Source organism: Oncorhynchus masou, chromosome 13 (genome assembly GCF_036934945.1).
Source record: "Oncorhynchus masou masou isolate Uvic2021 chromosome 13, UVic_Omas_1.1, whole genome shotgun sequence".
Classification (NCBI taxonomy): Eukaryota; Metazoa; Chordata; class Actinopteri; order Salmoniformes; family Salmonidae; genus Oncorhynchus; species Oncorhynchus masou.
The window spans coordinates 79091365-79111547 of record NC_088224.1 but is presented as its reverse complement, the minus strand read 5'-3'; the positions used below and the strand labels follow the sequence as shown (position 1 = coordinate 79111547).

Below are 20183 nucleotides of genomic sequence, written 5' to 3'. Positions count from 1 at the left end.
AACAGCAGAGGGAGCACCCCCTATCCACATCGACGGGACAGTAGTGGAGAGGGCAGAAATTTAAGTTCCTCGGCGTAAATATCACAGACAAACTGAAATGGTCCACCCACACAGACAGCGTGGTGAAGAAGGCGCAGCAGTCCCTCTTCAACGTCAGGAGGCTGAAACAATTTGGCTTGTCACCAAAAACCCTCAAACTTCTACAGATGCACAATCGAGAGCATCCTGTCGGGCTGTATCACCGCCTGGTACGGCAACTGCTTCGCCCATAACCGTAAGGCTTTCCAGAGGGTAGTGAGGTCTGCACAACGCATCACCGGGGGCAAACTACCTGCCCTCCAGGACACCTACACCACCCGATGTCACAGGAAGGCCAAAAAGATCATCTAGGACAACAACCACCCGAGCCACTTCCTGTTCACCCCGCTATCTTCCAGAAGGCAAGGTCAGTGCATGTGCATCAAAGCAGGGACCGAGAGACTGAAAAACAGCTTCTATCTCAAGGCCATCAGACAGCCATCACTAACATTGAGTGGCTGCTACCAACATACTGACTCAACTCCAGCCACTTTAATAATGGGAAAATTGATGTGATAAATGTATCACTAACCACTTTAAACAATGCCACTTCATATAATGTTTTACATACCCTACATTACTCACCTCATGTGTATATATTGTACTCTACCATCTACTGCATCTTGCCTATGCCGTTCAATACCATCACTCATTCATTAATGTTTTTATGTACATATTCTTATTCATTCCTTTACACTTGTGTGTATAAGGTAGTTGTTGTGAAATTGTTACTTTAGCTTACTCGTTGGATATTACTGCATTATTGGAACTAGAAGCACAAGCATTTTGCTACACTCGCATTAACATCTGCTAACCTGTCACGTCCTGACCTTTGTTTTAGTTTGGTCAGGGTGTGAGTTGGGGTGGGCATTCTCTGTTTTATATTTGTGTTTGGCCTGGTATGGTTCCCAATCAGAGGCAGCTGGCACTCGTTGTCTCTGATTGAGAACCATAATTAGGCAGCCTGTTTTCCCACTATGGGTGTGGGTAGTTGTTCTCTGTTTTGTGTCTGCACCAGACAGAACTCTTTCGGTTTTATTTTGTTCTCTTGTTGTTTTTGTCAGTCAGTGTTCTGTTCTATTAAATAATCATGAACACTTCCCACGCTGCGCTTTGGTCCTCACCTTCCACCTACGACAGCCGTTACATAACCATGTGTATGTGACAATTTTTTAAAATTTGATTTACACACTAACACACTAACACACACCTTTCCAAGACTTAATTTGAATGTAAAATATGACATAGCTAGCTGCATGTCAGAATGGTCTGACATTCAGTTAATTTACCCCAACCTTACATTACATACATTAACCAGCTAGACATGAGCATACGTAGATGCCGGTATAACAATAGACCTTAGAAACATTGCAAAACAGAAAAACATAAAACACCTTCCAAAACACAATAACACAATCTGCTGGCTTGTCCCACCACTACAGAAAGCACTGAGCTAGGCTGAAACACCTGCATTTTGGAGCTGCCTTACTTAAGAAAGCAAAAAAGAGACCATGTTTGTACGCGGCTTTATTAACTCAATGATTCATATATATTTTTTTACATTGTTTGCAAACTGATATGTGACACGTATTAATGACAAAATAACATGCAAAACAGGAAAGCCCCCCCCACCCCCCATAAAAATGTGGGGCTCAAAATGACGGGTCGCCACTGCCTGTAACGGCTAATGGAGCATCGAATTAGCCCGTTACAATCTACTAGCTATAAATGGAGATGGTCCAAAACAACAGTCAGTGGTGAAATTACTGTTATGTGAATTTTGTTATCAATGTTCATAAACTTCAATTAATCTACTCGGTCTGCAACCCAGAGTTTGTAAGATGCTGGTTGAATGAAGCAGACAAGAGTCCCAGCCTTATTCACGAGAACGTTCTAGTCCATTGTACAAAAACATCCACGCACATACATACAAGTTCAAATCTTAAGCTACGCCTTGCTTAGACAGTCTGTGTTTTTCCACTATACAGATACATTGTTTATTCTGCAACATGTTTCATAATTTTCTGCAAGCCTAACAGTTCCTCCCCTCCACAGGTGGAGACAGAATGTCCTGTAAGGAACACAGTGGTCCAGCATATCTGTCGATAGCTCCTCTTATCATTTGTTTCACACTTGCACTCTGCTTACATACTAAAAATTAACAAAAGGTCCTTGTTCAAATTCTGACTAAAACTACACACATCAGATTATAAATTTATGATTCTAATACATTTCATACAATTATATGGCTTCAGAGTGGAATTATTTAATCATTATCTTGAGACATACACATTATTTTATAAATTACAAATTGAAAAAAAGTGTAAATTGTCACAAAAGCTTTGATCAAACTACAATAAGTGATATAACTCAGATTACATTGTGCTTTAGTGGTCTATTGTTAGTTACTTTTATTTAACAGAAGTGCTACAATCCATGGTAGCCTACAATGAAAACAATATAAAAAGGGGCTTACTTTGAGGTTTCTAAATGAACCTTAATTGTTGAAAAGTTGATTAGGCCTACATACAGGGCCGGCCCTAGCTTCTTGGGGGCCTAAGTGAGATTTGGTTTGGAGGCCCCCCACCTTGAGGGTAAAACATTTTATTCGTCTCCATCTTTACTGTGAAGAGAAAATGTTGCAGTTATAAAGCAAGTTTGATGTAAATCTACACATTTTTCCATGCGGCGGAGAGAAGCATTTGCAGTTCCTGCAATTCTGCATTACTTGTCATAGAGTCGAGATAAATCTTTTGCAGTTTTTAAGCTAATTTCCTGCAATTCTACACATTTTGCATGACTTTTGCCATGTTAATATGATATTTGAGTGAGAGTGACTAACAAAATCAATGGGGCACCCCTAGAGGTCAGGGCCCCTGGGCAATTGCCTTTCGAAGCCGGTCGATAATCCAACCATGATTAGATACGTTTCGATAGCTGGCTAGACTAATTTACCAATCTAAAAAATGTTAGCTGACATGGGGTAATTGAGTGACTGTCAGTGACTGGATCAAACAAGACAAAAACTGCTGATGCACAATCAAATTGCACCTTGTGTATTCTACTATTCTAACTGTCAACAGTAAGTTGAGACCCAGACTGAGTTCTTAAAAAAATTGACTGTTTATGTCACACAATACACACTCACACATTCTTTGAGTGTCCTGTACCCAGAGACCGAGTGGACCTAGACCCCAGTGGGATAGGTGGTATTCCATAAGCAGGCTGAGAAGTGAGTCACTGCAGCAGAACAACTAGATGGTGGTTGTGTATCTCTTACCAGCAGTACTTAGTGACAGAACAGATTTATTTAACCAGAAATCCTCTCCATTTAAAGCACACCCCAATATTACTGTACAATGTATTCTATTTATCGTAGATCTGGGAGCATCTCACCATAGGAACATTTATGGAAATATATGATTAAGCAATGCAGTCCATGTAATATGTTATATAAAATCAGTGGATAAATTACACAGTGGAAAGAAAAAGTATGTGAACCCTTTGGAATCACCTGGATTTCTGCATAAATTGGTAATCAAATTTGATCTGATCTTCATCTAAGTCACAACAATAGACAAACATAGTGTGCTTGAACTAATAAGACACAAATTGTTATTTTGGTTGTCTATATTGAATACATAATTTAAACATTCACAGTGTAGGTTGGAAAAAGTATAAAGTATGTGAACCCCTGGGCTAATGACCAAAAGCTAATTGGAGTCAGGAGTCAGCTAACCTGGAGTCCAATCAATGAGACAAAATTGGAGATGATGGTTAGAGCTGCCTTGATCTATAAAAAACACTCACAAAATGTGAGTTTGCTATTCACAGGAAGCATTGCCTGATGTGAACCATGTCTCGAACAAAAGAGATCTCAGAAGACCTAGGATTAAGAAATGTTGACTTACATAAAGCTGGAAAGCGTTACAAAAGTACCTCTAAAAGCCTTGATGTTCATCAGTCCATGGTAAGACAAATTGTCTATAAATGAAGAAAATTCAACACGGTTGCTACTCTCCCTAGGAGTAGGCGTCCTGAAAAGATGACTGGAAGAGCACAGGGCAGAATGCTCAATGGGGTTAAAAACCTCTCTGGAACGGTAGCGTCCCACTTGGCCAAAAGCCAGAGAAAATGCAGAGCGCCAAATTCAAATCAATTCCTATAAAAATCAAACTTTCATGAAATCACACATGTAAGATACCAAATTAAAGCTACACGTGTTGTGAATCCAGCCAACGTGTCAGATTTCAAAAAGGCTTTTCTGCGAAAGCAAACAATGCTATTATCTGAGGATAGCGCCATAGTAAACAAAAGAGAGAATACATTTCAACACTGCAGGCGCGACACAAAACGCAGAAATAAAAATATAAATCACGCCTTACCTTTGACGAGCTTCTTCTGTTGGCACTCCAATATGTCCCATAAACATCACAAATGGTCCTTTTGTTCGATTAATTCTGCCCATATACAGTGGGGCAAAAAAGTATTTAGTCAGCCACCAATTGTGCAAGTTCTCCCACTTAAAAAGATGAGGCCTGTAATTTTCATCATAGGTACACTTCAACTATGACAGACAAAATGAGAAAAAAAATCCAGAAAATCACATTGTAGGATTTTTAATGAATTTATTTGCAAATTATGGTAGAAAATAAGTATTTGGTCATTAACAAAAGTTTATCTCAATACTTTGTTATATACCCTTTGTTGGCAATGACAGAGGTCAAACGTTTTCTGTAAGTCTTCACAAGGTTTTCACACACTGTTGCTGGTATTTTGGCCCATTCCTCCATGCAGATCTCCTCTAGAGCAGTGATGTTTTGGGGCTGTTGCTGGACAACACGGACTTTCAACTCCCTCCAAAGATTTTCTATGGGGTTGAGATCTGGAGACTGGCTAGGCCACTCCAGGACCTTGACATGCTTCTTATGAAGCCACTCCTTCGTTGCCCGGGCAGTGTGTTTGGGATCATTGTCATGCTGAAAGACCCAGCTATGTTTCATCTTCATTGCCCTTGCTGATGGTAGGCTTTGTTACTTTGGTCCCAGCTCTCTGCAGGTCATTCACTAGGTCCCTTCGTGTGGTTCTGAGATTTTTGCTCACCGTTCTTGTGATCATTTTGACCCCACGGGGTGAGATCTTGCATGGAGCCCCAGATCGAAGGAGATTATCAGTGGTCTGTATGTCTTCCATTTCCTAGTAATTGCTCCCACAGTTGATTTCTTCAAACCAAGCTCCTTACCTATTGCAGATTCAGTCTTCCCAGCCTGGTGTAGGTCTACAATTTCGTTTCTGGTGTCCTTTGACAGCTCTTTGGTCTTGGCCATAGTGGAGTTTGGAGTGTGACTGTTTGAGGTTGTGGACAGGTGTCTTTTATACTGATAAGTTCAAACAGGTGCCATTAATCCAGGTAACGAGTGGAGGACAGAGGAGCCTCTTAAAGAAGAAGTTACAGGTCTGTGAGAGCCAGAAATCCTGCTTGTTTGTAGGTGACCAAATACTTATTTTCCACCATCATTTGCAAATAAATTCATTAAAAATCCTACAATGTGATTTTCTGGATTTTTTTTCTCATTTTGTCTGTCATAGTTGAGGTGTACCTATGATGAAAATTACAGGCCTCTCATCTTTTTAATTGGGAGAACTTGCACAATTGGTGGCTGACTAAATACTTTTTTGCCCCACTGTATATCCAAAATGTCCATTTATTTGGGCCGCATTTATTTGCCTCTCCAATGGCTTTCTGAAGTTGCTGGATATTGACAGGAACTGAAACACGCTGTTGTACATGTCAATCCAGAGCCTTCCAAGCAGCTCATTGGGTAACATGTCTGGTGATTATGCCATGGAAGAACTGGGACATTTTCATCTCCCAGGAATGGTGTACAGATCCTTGCTGAAACATGAGGTGATGGAGGCGGATAAAAGGCACGGCAATGGGCCTCAGGATCTCGTCATGGTATCTCTGTGCATTCAAATTGCCATTGTGCAATTGTTTTCGTTGTCCATAGTTTATGCTTGTCCATACCATAACCCCACCATGACGCACTGTTCACAATGTTGACATCAGCACCGCTTGCCCACATGACCTACTTGTTGTACGTATCAAATCAAACTATTTGTCACATGCGCCGAATACAACAAGTGTAGACCTTACGGTGATATGCTTACTTACAAGCCCTTAACCAACAGTGCAGTTCAAGAAGAGTTAGGAAAATATTGACCAAATAAATTGATGTAAAAAATAATAAAAACAGTAATACAATAAAATAACAACAACGAGGCTATATACTGGGGGTACCGAGTCAGTGTTCGGGGGTACATGTAGTGTGGCAAACAACAGGTCAGCCACCAGGGGGAGACTCGTCAAGGCCTGGTGACAGACGGAGTATACATCATGAGACGATGGCGCCATCTGTTGGACATGCCAGGTCTCGACAGGCTCTCTGGCCTTATTGGAGATGATTGGGAGTTGGTGAGTAATCAAGGGCTGATTGCTAACCAGCTGTGCAAGGCCCATAAAGCTGCCAAAAGGGCAGCACACAGGGAGAGAGTGGGGGCGGGGGGGAAAGAAGAAAATAGGACTCCCGTATAGTTGGGGACTGTTGCAGAGGTATGAGTTCAGTTTTTGTGCCCGACACGATACAGCAAGACCCGGAGCCCAGAAGACGATATCCTGGGGAGGGTCTCATGGGGGAGACCTATCCTTTTCTTTTTGATGTATTATTTAAATAAACACCCTTGAAACTGGGCTAATCCTACTCTGTCCGTGTCTGTTCTGTGTAAACGTCTTGACCAAACCCTGTGGTCTGCCACAGTAGGTAGGGGTGAAGTGACTATGTATAGATTAACAGCAAGCAGTAGCAGTGTACAAAACAACTGGGGGTGTTAATGTTAATAGTCCGGTGGCCATTTGATACATTGTGGCTTCGGGGTAGGAGCTGTTAAGGAGCCTTTTAGTCCTAGACTTGGAGCTCCAGTACCGTTCGCCATGCGATTGCAGAGAGAACAGTCTGACTTGGGTGACTGGATGTACTGACATCTGACATGTACAGTTGAAGTTGGAAGTTTACATACACCTTAGCCAAATACATTTAAACTGTTTTTCACAATTCCTGACATTTAATCCCAGTAAATATAACCTGTTTTAGGTTAGTTTGGATCACCAATTTATTTTAAGAATGTGAAATGTCAGAATAGAGAATTATTTAATTATTTAATCACATTCCCAGTGGGTCAGAAGTTTACATATACTCAATTAGTATTTGGTAGCATTGCCTTTAAAATTGTTTAACTTGGGTCAAACATTTCAGTAGCCTTCCACATGCTTCCCACAATAAGTTGGGTGAATTTTGGCTTATTCCTACTGACAGAGCTGGTGTAACGGAGTCAGCTTTGTAGGCCTCCTTGCTCATTCACGTTTTTCAGTTCTGCCAACTAATGTTCTATAGGATTTAGGTCAGGGCTTTGTGATGGCCACTCCAATACCTTGACTTTGTTGCCATTTTGCCACCATTTTGGAAGTATGCTTGGGGTCATTGTCCACTTGGAAGACCCATTTGTGACCAAGCTTTAACTTCCTCACTGATGTCATGATGTTGCTTCAATATATCCACATCATTTTCCTCCCTCATGATGCCATCTCTTTTGTGAAGTGCACCAGTCCCTCCTGCAGCAAGGCACCCGCACAACATGATGCTGCTATCCCCATGCATCACAATTGGGATGGTGTTCAGCTTGCAAGCCTCCCCCTTTTCCCTCCAAACATAACAATGGTCATTATGGCCAAACAGTCCTATTGTGTTTCATCAGACCAGAGGACATTTCTCCAAAAAGTATGATCTTTGTCAATATGTGAAGTTGCAAACCGTAGTCAGGCTTTTTTATGGCGGTTTTGGAGCAGTGGCTTCTTCTTTGCTGAGCGGCCTTTCAGGTTGTCGATATAGGACTTGTTTTACTGTGGATATAGATACTTCGTACCTGTGTCATCCATCATCTTCACAAGGTCCTTTGCTGTTGTTCTGGGATTGATTTGCACTTTTAGCACCAAAGTACGTTCATCTCTAGGAGACAGAACGCGTCTCCTTCCTGAGTGGTATGACGGCTGCGTGGTCCCATGGCACGCTCCCTGAAAACTTGAAACATCTGTGGCATTGTGTTGTGTGACAAAAAAAGGCGCATAGTGGCCTTTTATTGCCCCCAGCACAAGTTGCACCTGTGTAATGATCGTGCTTTTTAATCAGCTTCTTGATATACCACACCTGTCAGGTGGATGGATTACCTTGGCAAAGGAGAAATGCTCATTAACAGGGACGTAAACAAATGTATGTACGTAACATTTCTGGTAACTTTTATTTCAGCTCATGAAACCATGCCTTTACATTTTGTGTTTATATTTTGTTCAGTGTGGTTGCACAATAGCTCCTATTCTGCATAACTGCAGGCTTCCGAGGTATCATTGATTAATGGACTTCTGATTGATTAGTCCATGACTGGAGCCGCAGGTGTCAGCCATGCCCAGGTATAAAGGTCACAGTGAAGAGAGCATTAATCAGGTGAACATGTTGGCATGTTTTTAACATGCGTATGGATGTGCAATGTATGATTTATGAACGTGCGTATAGGAGTTGCCATGATGTGAATTGATGTCTGAAAAATGAGCTAGTCTTGTCTATTCTGTCACTGGGAGAGGCCTAAATAAGTACCATGGCTCCCTCTGCTGGTCATTCCTGGAAGTCATAATATTTTGTAATACATTTTATTTAACCTCTATTTAACTAGGCAAGTCAATTATTTACATTGACGGCATACCCAGGCCGAACCAATTAAGCGAGTAACCGGAAGGTTGCTGAAATGAGTCCCTGAGCCGCCAAGATCAAAATCTGTCGTTCTGACCTTGAGCAAGGCAAGATTTTGACCTTGGCGGCTCAGGGACTCATTTCAGCAACCTTCCGGTTACTGGCCCAAAGCTCCTACCCGCCAGGCTACCTGCCGCCGAATAAATTAGATGGAGCATACTTGCATTCACACAGGACACCAGATATAACAGCCCCCCGGCACATAGACTATTGCAGCATAGAGACAGACAGGGGTGGGTTGGGGGATGCACTTCTATTCCTGTACCCTTCATTTTATAAGAACTCAACTTGCACATGTATCAACAACAAATTGAATGTAGGGCTATTTTTGAACACCAGATCAAAGCTCTGACCGATATTCCAAATGAATGCAAGTAACACAGGTCAAATCCTATTTGTCACATGCTTTATAAACAACAGTTATTTTTTTATTTAACTACACAAGGCAGTTAAGAACAAATTCAAATTTACAATGATGGCCTACAGTGGCTTATCTGCCTTGTTCATGGGCAGAATGACAGGATTTTACCTTGTCAGCTCTGGGATTTGATCTAGCAACCTTTTGGTTACTGACCCAAAGCTCTAACCACGAGGCTACCTGCTTCCCCATAAACAGTGAAATGCTTACTTGCGTGTCCTTTTCCAACAATGCAGAGTTAAAGATAAAACATGTAATAAATGTAAGTAGTTACGCGAATAATAATAAAGTGTAAAAAAATAACCAGCTGTTAGGAATTTTATGAATAATGACTAAACAATATCTACATTTTAAATAGAACTATAACTAATGAAACCTATACTCTTTTATTATATCTGATTAATAACATTAATTCATAAGGAAGTGATTGTGGAGCATGAAACAGGGGGTAATTAAACTGGAATTGTGGGTTTTAAGTAAGCAGAAAGGGTCGTTAAACTATGGTTGAAGCGACTCAACTTAGCTCTGGGATGTTTAGATAAGGCAGAGAGTGTTTTCCTGGGTTTTCCATTATCTGGAACTGTCTTCTGAATAGTGATGGATGAAGGTGAAGATTCCAGAAGTTAATCTAGATAAGTGTGTGTCTGGAGTGAGCGAGCTAGTGGGTTGGAATAAACTATTGAACCCGTTCTGGTCCTGGTCGATTGGAGGAAGGACGTTTTATAACCTATGATGTCATATTTTGTATATAAACTGTTGTTCGTGGTTACATGGCAGTTATCTAATTTTGATTAGACTGTTCTCTGTCTATTTAATGCAAATAAGAATCTTACAAATTCTCATAAAATAGACTAAGTGAATTCAATTAATGAAAACATATTGGAATTATGAAATTACATTAACAATTGGTCCTTTGAGCCGATATCCAAGACCTGCCTCTATCGTCAGAAGGTTACGCCGAAAACCATGCACGGGCGGGTCTAGTCCCGTTATTTAAAGACCTGGCCTCTGAATTGAGGTTAAAGGACAGGCCGGTATATGTTATCTAAGGTCAACATAGACGGTGACGGAATCAAACCGGCATAAAGACGGTAAATAGTCTTTATTCTCGAATTTGGGAGGAATGATGAAAGTTATCTTTGATTTGATGTTCTAAAAATGTTTAGAATTGATCAATAATAGGAGCTTCGCTATTTCAAACAGATGTGTTGGGTTTTCTGTATGACCAATATACAAGGATTGTGTGTGACAGGTCTGAAATGACCTGTGGTAGGTGCACTACCATAAAAAAATAGAACTTCATAGATCCTGGCTTTGCAAGCCGAAGGGTTATTAAGGGTGGGATATAGTAAGTTTTGTTAGATAGGACGGTCGTTCTGTACAAATAGGATAGCCATTCATTCAAAAGACATACCTAAATAAAGTTAACCTAAGTAGTCTATCTGTATATGGGAAGTAGTCTGACTATAAAAAGTAGCGGTAGATATATTAAAACAGGTGAGGATAAATTAGGCTTGGTGAGAAGGCAGGGTAGTCCTAGGCGAACGGAATAACTGAACCTATTCAATACTGAAAGAAATAATATCCAAAAAAGTGGGAGGGAAAATAGTGGAAAATAGTGGAGTGAGATTGGATAAATACTACCCGAGTTTCAGCAGGGATGTATGTCCCCTGGGTAATAACTGATAGATGTGGACGTGAGATCTAATGTCCGATCGATAGGCAAAGCTTTTGATAACGTTTCCAGGGAAGAGAAGTCATAGAAATACATACACGTAGATTGTAACTAGGGAACGGTAAACAGCACATACATAGATCATAGAAATACATACACAGATCATAGAAATACATACACATAGATTGTAACTAGGTAACGGTAAACACCACATACATAGATCATAGAAATATATACACCTAGATTGTGAGAGCGGTAGAAAGTGAGAACACACACATGGAAGGAGAAAAATAGACCGAGGCCTAGGAGAGATGTCCAGTATTATAAAGGGGAAAATGACAGTGTAGAAAGAGAGGATCTGTATAAGAGATGAGTTCTTGATGGCGGTGCTGGAGGACAGAGCAGCAGGAGGAGGAAACAGAGAACGGGATGGGACAGAAAAAAGGATTGAGCGGCTGTAAAAGTAAGAGGAAATCTAGACGTAATTTATAATTTTGTACAAAGCCTAAGTTTTTCTATCAAACTAATTATCAGTGCGTGATTAATGTGATGTAGTAAAGTTTTAGAAATACGTTGCATGTGTAAACATGATCTACTTTTATTAAAAGGCACAAGATCTGTTTCCTAGTCTAAATGTCAATTTTGTTTGACTGCTAATTAATTTGCAATGGGAGAATAATAGCTGGAACCTTTTAAGTTAGGGCTATTTTTGTAGTCTCGATGTTGGAGTTACGAATACAGACAAATGTAAAGTGGGTTTATTTTGAATATTGCATTTGTGGTTCAGTGGTACAATTCTTGACTGCAATGCGGGAGGCCCTGGTTCAGTTCCCGGTAAATTATTTTACTAAAATCAGAGTTTTTGATTGTAATTAAACTATTTGTATGTTTTGCCTAGAAAGTTAGTAGCTAGTGTTTCTATAAGAATTCAGAACGGGATTGGGACAGAACGGGACTGGGACATGGATGTTTAAATCCATAAAATAGCGAGGGGTAAAGTTACTAGGGAACAGGACAGAACGGGACTGGGACATGGATATATAAATCCATAAAATAGCGAGGGGTAAAGTTACTAGGGAACAGGACAGAACGGGACTGGGACATGGATATATAAATCCATAAAATAGCGAGGGGTAAAGTTACTAGGGAACAGGACAGGGACATGGATATATAAATCCATAAAATAGCGAGGGGTAAAGTTACTAGGGAACAGGACAGAACGGGACTGGGACATGGATATATAAATCCATAAAATAGCGAGGGGTAAAGTTACTAGGGAACAGGACAGAACGGGACTGGGACATGGATATATAAATCCATAAAATAGCGAGGGGTAAAGTTACTAGGGAACAGGACAGAACGGGACTGGGACATGGATATATAAATCCATAAAATAGCGAGGGGTAAAGTTACTAGGGAACGGGACAGGGACATGGATATATAAATCCATAAAATAGCGAGGGGTAAAGTTACTAGGGAACAGGACAGAACGCGACTGGGACATGGATATATAAATCCATAAAATAGCGAGGGGTAAAGTTACTAGGGAACAGGACAGAACGGGACTGGGACATGGATATATAAATCCATAAAATAGCGAGGGGTAAAGTTACTAGGGAACAGGACAGAACGGGACTGGGACATGGATATATAAATCCATAAAATAGCGAGGGGTAAAGTTACTAGGGAACAGGACAGAACGGGACTGGGACATGGATATATAAATCCATAAAATAGCAGAGGGGTAAAGTTACTAGGGAACAGGACAGAACGGGACTGGGACATGGATATATAAATCCATAAAATAGCGAGGGGTAAAGTTACTAGGGAACAGGACAGGGACATGGATATATAAATCCATAAAATAGCGAGGGGTAAAGTTACTAGGGAACAGGACAGAACGGGACTGGGACATGGATATATAAATCCATAAAATAGCGAGGGGTAAAGTTACTAGGGAACAGGACAGAACGGGACTGGGACATGGATATATAAATCCATAAAATAGTGAGGGGTAAAGTTACTAGGGAACAGGACAGAACGGGACTGGGACATGGATATATAAATCCATAAAATAGCGAGGGGTAAAGTTACAAGGGAACAGGACAGAACGGGACTGGGACATGGATATATAAATCCATAAAATAGCGAGGGGTAAAGTTACTAGGGAACAGGACAGATAAGACAGTAGCAGTAGCTTATGGGGTGAGTGTGAAAGTGTGCGTGACATCAGAATGCAGTGTTGTGTGAGTGTGTGTGTGGGTGGGTGGGCGTATGTAGTGTGTATGTGTTGGGGTGTCAGTGTAAGTATGCACATCCAGTGTATGTGCATAGTCAGTGCAAGAAAAGGGTCAATGCAGGTTGTCCGGGTAGCCATTTAGCTTGGGGTTTGAAGCTGTTCAGGGCCTTGGTCTTCCTTCCTTTTTGATGTTCAGGGTCCTGTTGGTTCTAGACTTGGTGCACTGGCACCGTATGCCGTGCGGTAGCAGAGAGAACAGTCTATTGCTTGGGCGGCTGGAGTCTTCGACAATTGTTTGGACCTTCCTCTGACTGCATGGTATAGAGGTCTTGGATGGCAGGGAGCTCGGCCCCAGAGATGTACTGGGCCATACTCACCACCCTCTGTAGTGTCTGGCGGTCAGATGCCTTGCAGTACCAAGCGGTGATGCAGCCTGTGAAGATGCTTTAAATGGTGCAGCTGTAGAACCTTTTGAGGATCTGAGAGTCCATGGCAATTCTTTGCATCTGCCTGAAGGGGAAGAGGCGCTGTCGTGTCCTCTTCACAACTGTGTGGACCATGTTAGTTCCTCAGTGATGTGGACACCAAGGAACTTTAAGCTCTCAAACCGCTCCACTAGAGCCCCATGTGGATGGGGGCGTGCTCGCCCCTTGGTTTCCTGTAGTCCACGATCAGCTCCTTCATCTTGATGACAATGAGTGAAGAGGTTGTTGTCCTGGCACCACACTGCCAGGTCTCCGACCTCCTCCCTATAGGTCATCATAGACCATAACAGACACATTGCACACAGATTTACAGAAGGCAGGAAACCCCTCAATATCACACAGGCCTCCTACGTACCCAGGAGACCAAGATCGAGGGCTCTAACCACATTACCATTCAATGGTGGTGGACATTGAAAAGGAAATTGGTGTTAAGCATGAGTCACTGGCCAAACACCACAAATACACATCTCATGGCTTGTGATTATTAGACACCCAGGATTTGCTACTCTGGCTTGTCACTAATGTTAGGGTTTAAGGCTGTCATTGACCTGGTTTGGTATTCACAGACATCAACACGGTCTGCTCGGACTAATGAATTCATTCACCTGATTGTCAACTTTGAACAAGGGAAGGATACATATGAGAAAGGTAGACAGGCCCTCTGAAGACATCTGTGTGATGTGGGAAATGGTCTTATACAGGACGTAGGGCCGTCGAAAACTTGTTTGGCCTCCACTGACGTTAAGAGTCAACAGCTGTGTTTTGATGGTCAATACAGTACTGAGGAAGATTCAAACAGAGCGAATGGGTTCAACTGGGCTCTTCGTCATCATTCCCACTGGAAACACAAAGAGCAAGAGAAAAGAATAGTTATTTCAACTGCAGACAGAGGATAGGGGACAAACACAAAATACTTGTTGTGTGGGAAGAAAATTTAATAGGGGAGGAAGGGTCTAGTCCCCGTTTAAATTCAGAGTTCTTGAAGTAAACAACTATTATCCAAGCTAGATTGCTGGGGAAATTATAAAATGGTAATCATTGCATAAATGCTCGCAGACAAACAACAACCTATCAATCATGATATTTGCAGGTATTAACAGCTACATAGCACCGTGACCTACCTGCCATCTCCACATTGAATCCTGTTAGCCGTTTACCCACAGCCAAGTTCCATTCAGGATTCATATTCTGGCAATAAGGGTCATTGGCTACTCCACCATGTACGGCATCACCGCCACCACATGACATCAGCAAAGAGGCATGTTGGTCCCCTCCAGCAGAGCAGAGATGGGCCCCGCAGTGGGCCTCCCTCCCTCACACAACCACAGTGGAAAGAATGGAGGATATCTTGGCCTGGAATCAATCTGCATTCATCACAGTATCCCAGGCACAGGGACCAAATCTGTGCTCGTCATTGTGCCCTGCAAAGTTGTAGTATATTTCCTGAACATCTTATTCACAGACACACTGGCACTGCAGTGATTGAACGAACACACACACATGTATTACAAAAGGAAAATCCAGTTAGATGGAAAAGAACTTTAATAAAACAAAAAACAGTGAAAACATAAAAGCCTGTACATTTGACAATATTCAGTGTCTGAGAGACTTAAGAAGGCTAGCGGTGAGAAATACAGCAGCAATACACATGAACCCAGTGACAACCATTATAGCCTCAGGCATTAGGGCCCAAGGGTTCATTTACATAATATACATGTAGACTCCTATACGGATATTGCACAAAATCAAAACAGAGAGCACCTCATGACAAAACCAGGAAGTAGCTTTGAATCGCAGTGTTACGCCCTCTGCTGGCAAACCCCTTCCATAGGTCTTAAACTCCGCCCAATTTGGCTGATCTAAAAAACAAATACACTGAAAAAGAACGCGACACATTTTGCACACAAACATTCAATTTCTGAACAGATTCTTTAAAACACTGTAAAAACAAAACCTAAATCAACTGAAGGTTTTCTTTGTTTTGGTCCTAAAAGGCATTTTAGTAACATGCTTCGTTTATTCATTGTGGTTATTGTCATGTGAGCGGCTTGGTGCTTTGAAACACTAGATCTGGGCCTCCCGGGTGGCGCAGTGGTTAAGGGCGCTGTACTGCAGCGCCAGCTGTGCCATCAGAGTCCCTGGGTTCTGTCGTAACTGGCCGCGACCGGGAGGTCCGTGGGGCGACGCACAATTGGCCTAGCGTCGTCCGGGTTAGGGAGGGCTTGGTCGGTAGGGATGTCCTCGTCTCATCGCGCACCAGCGACTCCTGTGGCGGGACGGGCGCAGTGCGCGCTAACCAAGGTTGCCAGGTACACGGTGTTTCCTCCGGCACATTGGTGCTTCCGGGTTGGAGGTGCGCTGTGTTAAGAAGCAGTGCGGCTGGTTGGGTTGTGTATCGGAGGACGCATGACTTTCAACCTTCGTCTCTCCCGAGCCCGTACGGGAGTTGTAGTGATGAGACACGATAGTAGCTACTACAACAATTGGATACCACGAAATAAGGGGTAAAAAAAAGAAAAAAAGACTAGATCTGACATCCGTAGGCAAGTCTATGTCTAAGACCGAATCTCCATGGGGCCGTGATAATGCCTCCATGGGGCCGTGATAATGCCTCCGTGGGGCCGTGATAATACCTCCGTGAGGCCATGATAATGCCTCCGTGAGGCCATGATAATGCCTCCGTGGGGCCGCGATAATGCCTCCGTGGGGCCGCGATAATGCCTCCGCGGGGCCGCGATAATGCCTCCACAGGGCCGCGATAGTGCCGCGATAGTGCCGCCACGGGGCCGTGATACCTCCATGGGGTAGTGTGGTGATGACTCACCCATTGTGCCTGTTCTGTTTGTCCAACAACAACCATAACTTGATTAAATGGAACACAGGAATGTTACATCCACATTCCAAAGCAGGAACACAAAATTAAGTTGTAGAAACATTTTAAGCTCTCTCTTCCTTGTATTTCAAATGGTTCCAGTATTTGATGGTCTAATTCACCCCATTTCTCAATGGCTGAAGTTGCGTAACCAAATTGAACTGCCCCCCACTGGACACCTCTTCTGTAGAGCTAAACCACCAAATCAATGTTAATTAACTCAAATGTTTTCCTGCAGTTTTTACTCCAAGTAGGATAACAGCCTTCATGAGAAATACTTATAATGTTGGTAACCATCTGGATATCACTGGGATAGTCTATTCAGTGTGGAGAGCATGCACGGCAAATCTGTGTTTCCCAACACTGGGACACAGTGTCCTTTGCCCCAGCTTGCTGAGCACTGCTTTCCAGAGTTGTGCTAACGTTAGTGAGGGAAAGAGCTAGCTCCTAGGAGGGGACAGCATAAGCAGAGTGAGGAACGTTGTTGTTTAGCTTTCGGCAAGAGACATCCAGAAACATTTGGCCATGCAGCGTCTCTCTCTGTACACACACACACACACACACACACACACACACACACACACACACACACACACACACACACACACACACACACACACACACACACACACACACACACACACACACACACACACACACACACACACACACATATATATATATAAATAAAAAGTAGTCTGGCACATATACATGTCCTATATCATCTTAATAACATCTTAAAATGGAAATTTAAAAAAACATTTAAAAAAACTAAACAAAATACAATCTTCTCGCAGTTTATAGGCACACTTTCGAGATGAACTGGAGGCCTTGCGAGGAAAAGTCCAATAAGACGCACTTCCTCTGGCTATGTGCACGTTTTGGCGTCGTTTTAAGACACGGGTGTGAGGCCTTGAGTGGGTGTGGTCAACCCTGACCTCTCCCTTTAGTTCAACACAAGGCAGATCAGAAGTCTTGCTAATAGGTGGGTGAAACCACCCCCGTCCTCTTCCTTCCTCATTGGTTCAGTCTAGTCCAGTCTCCAAGGGGGCAGTCCATTCACAACTCAGAGGGGGGGCTCTGACTCTCACTGAGCAGTGCAATATTCGCAACCACATTACCCAAAAATATGTCACATGATCAGGGAGAGGCAATGGGACTGCTGGACTGGCTGGAGGCACACAGCAGCTTCAAAAGCCAGAGGAAATGCAAAGGGAGGGGGATTTAAGCCTGTAAGAGCATGTGTGTTTAAGATAGCCTTCTAGATTCCCTTCTTTGCGGCCCAGTCCTGTCTGGTCTTCACCCCTTAGCAACACCTACACCCCCACTGTCACTGTTGTCCCAGCACTGGATAGAACTCAGACCCTCCTGACCTTTAACATTTCACCCTCTAGCTCCAGGATGTGCGACTGTCTGTTCTAGGAGCGGTTGTCTTTGACCACGTTGTGGGCCATCCAGTTGACTTTGGTGGTCCAGCTCTCTCTCAGCGCCTCGTCAAACTTTTGGCGGAACTGTTTCAGTGCCTCGTCGTCGGTCTTCCCCAGGGCCAGAGAGTCCTACAGGTGGAGAAGGGGGGGAGAGCCTTAACAACTACTCTTATTGCAGCATAACATAAATGATTTTGGACAGTACATTTCTGTAGCACATGTAAACTGTAGCCCATGTGAAGCGGCCAACTATGTACTGCATGTGTCTGTGTGTGTGTGTGTGTGTCTGTGTCTGTGTGTGTCTGTGTGTGTGTGTGTCTGTGTGTGTGTGTGTCTGTGTGTGTGTGTGTGTGTGTGTGTGTGTGTGTCTGTGTGTGTGTGTCTGTGTGTGTGTCTGTGTGTGTGTCTGTGTGTCTGTGTGTGTGTGTCTGTGTGTGTGTGTCTGTGTGTGTGTGTGTGTCTGTGTGTGTGTGTGTGTGTCTGTGTGTGTGTGTGTCTGTGTGTGTGTGTCTGTGTGTGTGTGTCTGTGTGTGTGTGTCTGTGTGTGTGTGTCTGTGTGTGTGTGTGTCTGTGTGTGTGTGTGTCTGTGTGTGTGTGTGTCTGTGTGTGTCTGTGTGTGTGTGTGTCTGTGTGTGTGTGTGTGTGTGTGTGTGTGTGTGTGTGTGTGTGTGTGTGTGTGTGTGTCTGTGTGTGTGTGTCTGTGTGTGTGTGTCTGTGTGTGTGTGTCTGTGTGTGTGTGTCTGTGTGTGTGTCTGTGTGTCTGTGTGTGTGTGTCTGTGTGTGTGTGTCTGTGTGTGTGTGTGTGTGTCTGTGTGTGTGTGTCTGTGTGTCTGTGTGTGTGTGTCTGTGTGTGTGTGTCTGTGTGTGTGTGTCTGTGTGTGTGTGTGTCTGTGTGTACGTCTTACCTTTAGGTACTGTATATCCTTGACGGAGGTGAGCTCGGGCAGTCCAGCAGTCAGCATGAGGGCAAACAGGGTGATGAAGAGGTTCCCATTTCGCCTCAGAATCAGGTAGGCTTGTTCACAGTAATTACGGAAACTAGGCACAACACACACATTCTGTTCACTATACACTCACTCAATTAGCACATAGATAAATTATTATCTGACCTGAGTAGTGAAAGGGGACAGAAGCTCACCTGCCAAACTTCTCAGTGTTGCCCGTCTTTCCCTGTTGGATGACGTGGATGAAGTCATGGGTCAGGATGAAGGGGACGCGTTCCCTCTTGATGCCAAACTTGGACTTGAAGTTCCCCAGGATATGCCCAAAGTCTATGTGGAAGAGCTGAGACACACACAATGTAAGAACTTCATTCCATTAATGAACCTCTGTGATTTAGCCTGTCGTACAGGGGAGCACCACAACCCACCTGTCCAGTGCTGCGGACCATGATATTGTCACTGTGGCGGTCACCTATCCCCAGGACGTAGGTGGCCACACAGTAGCCTGCACATGACAGGGTGAACTCCTCGATCGCCTTCTCCAGAGCATCTCTGCATAGTACACAAACACAAAACAAAGTGCTGGCCAAGTGGGAGACTTCACTGGGTTTGCACCGCCAAAGCATAGCAGCTCACTAACATGTTGCCAGTTATATACATACAGCGCCTTCGGAAAGAATTCAGACCCCTTGACTTATTCAACATTTTGTTAGGTTACAGCTTTATTCTAAAATGTAGATTTTTTGTTTTACATCATCAATCTACATACAATGCCCCATAATGACAAAGCAAAAACAGGTTTTTAGAAAGGTATGACGCTACAATCTTGGCACACATGTACAGTATTTGTGGAGTTTCTCCCATTCTTCTCTGCAGATCCTCTCAAGCTCTCAGGTTGGATGTGGAGCGTCGCTGCACAGCTATTTTCAGGTCTCTCCAGAGATGTATGATCAGGTTTAAGTCCTGGCTTTGGCTGAGCCACTCAAGGACATTCAGAGACTTGTCCCGAAGCCACTCTTGTGTTGTCTTGGCTGTGTGCTTAGGGTTCTTGTCCTGTTGGAAGGTGAACCATCACCCCCAGTTTGAGGTCCTGAGATCTTTGGAGCCTCAATCCTGACTAGTCTCCCAGTCCCTGCTGCTGAAAAACATCCCCACAGCATGATGCTGCCACAACCATGCTTCACCTTAGG

The 20183-nt window shown here is 43.2% G+C and overlaps 1 protein-coding gene and 1 pseudogene across 6 annotated transcripts in view; both read right to left on the bottom strand.

Moving 5' to 3' along the window:
- LOC135553440 (period circadian protein homolog 1-like) overlaps window positions 1-13828 on the bottom strand; it is a 31179-nt pseudogene extending 17351 nt beyond the window's left edge.
- A 1449-nt stretch (window positions 13829-15277) lies between these two features.
- The window catches only part of LOC135553111 (phosphatidylinositol 4,5-bisphosphate 3-kinase catalytic subunit beta isoform-like), a 105930-nt gene continuing 101024 nt past the window's right edge, over window positions 15278-20183 (bottom strand). For all 6 annotated transcript variants that reach the window (XM_064985218.1, XM_064985215.1, XM_064985216.1 and 3 more), the window contains 4 exons: window positions 19422-19545; window positions 19191-19336; window positions 18958-19090; window positions 15278-18181 (listed from right to left, as the gene is read on the bottom strand). In XM_064985218.1, the coding sequence (XP_064841290.1) occupies window positions 18044-18181; window positions 18958-19090; window positions 19191-19336; window positions 19422-19545 (541 nt within the window). In that variant the 3' untranslated portion in view covers window positions 15278-18043. The remainder of the gene's footprint in view (window positions 18182-18957; window positions 19091-19190; window positions 19337-19421; window positions 19546-20183) is intronic.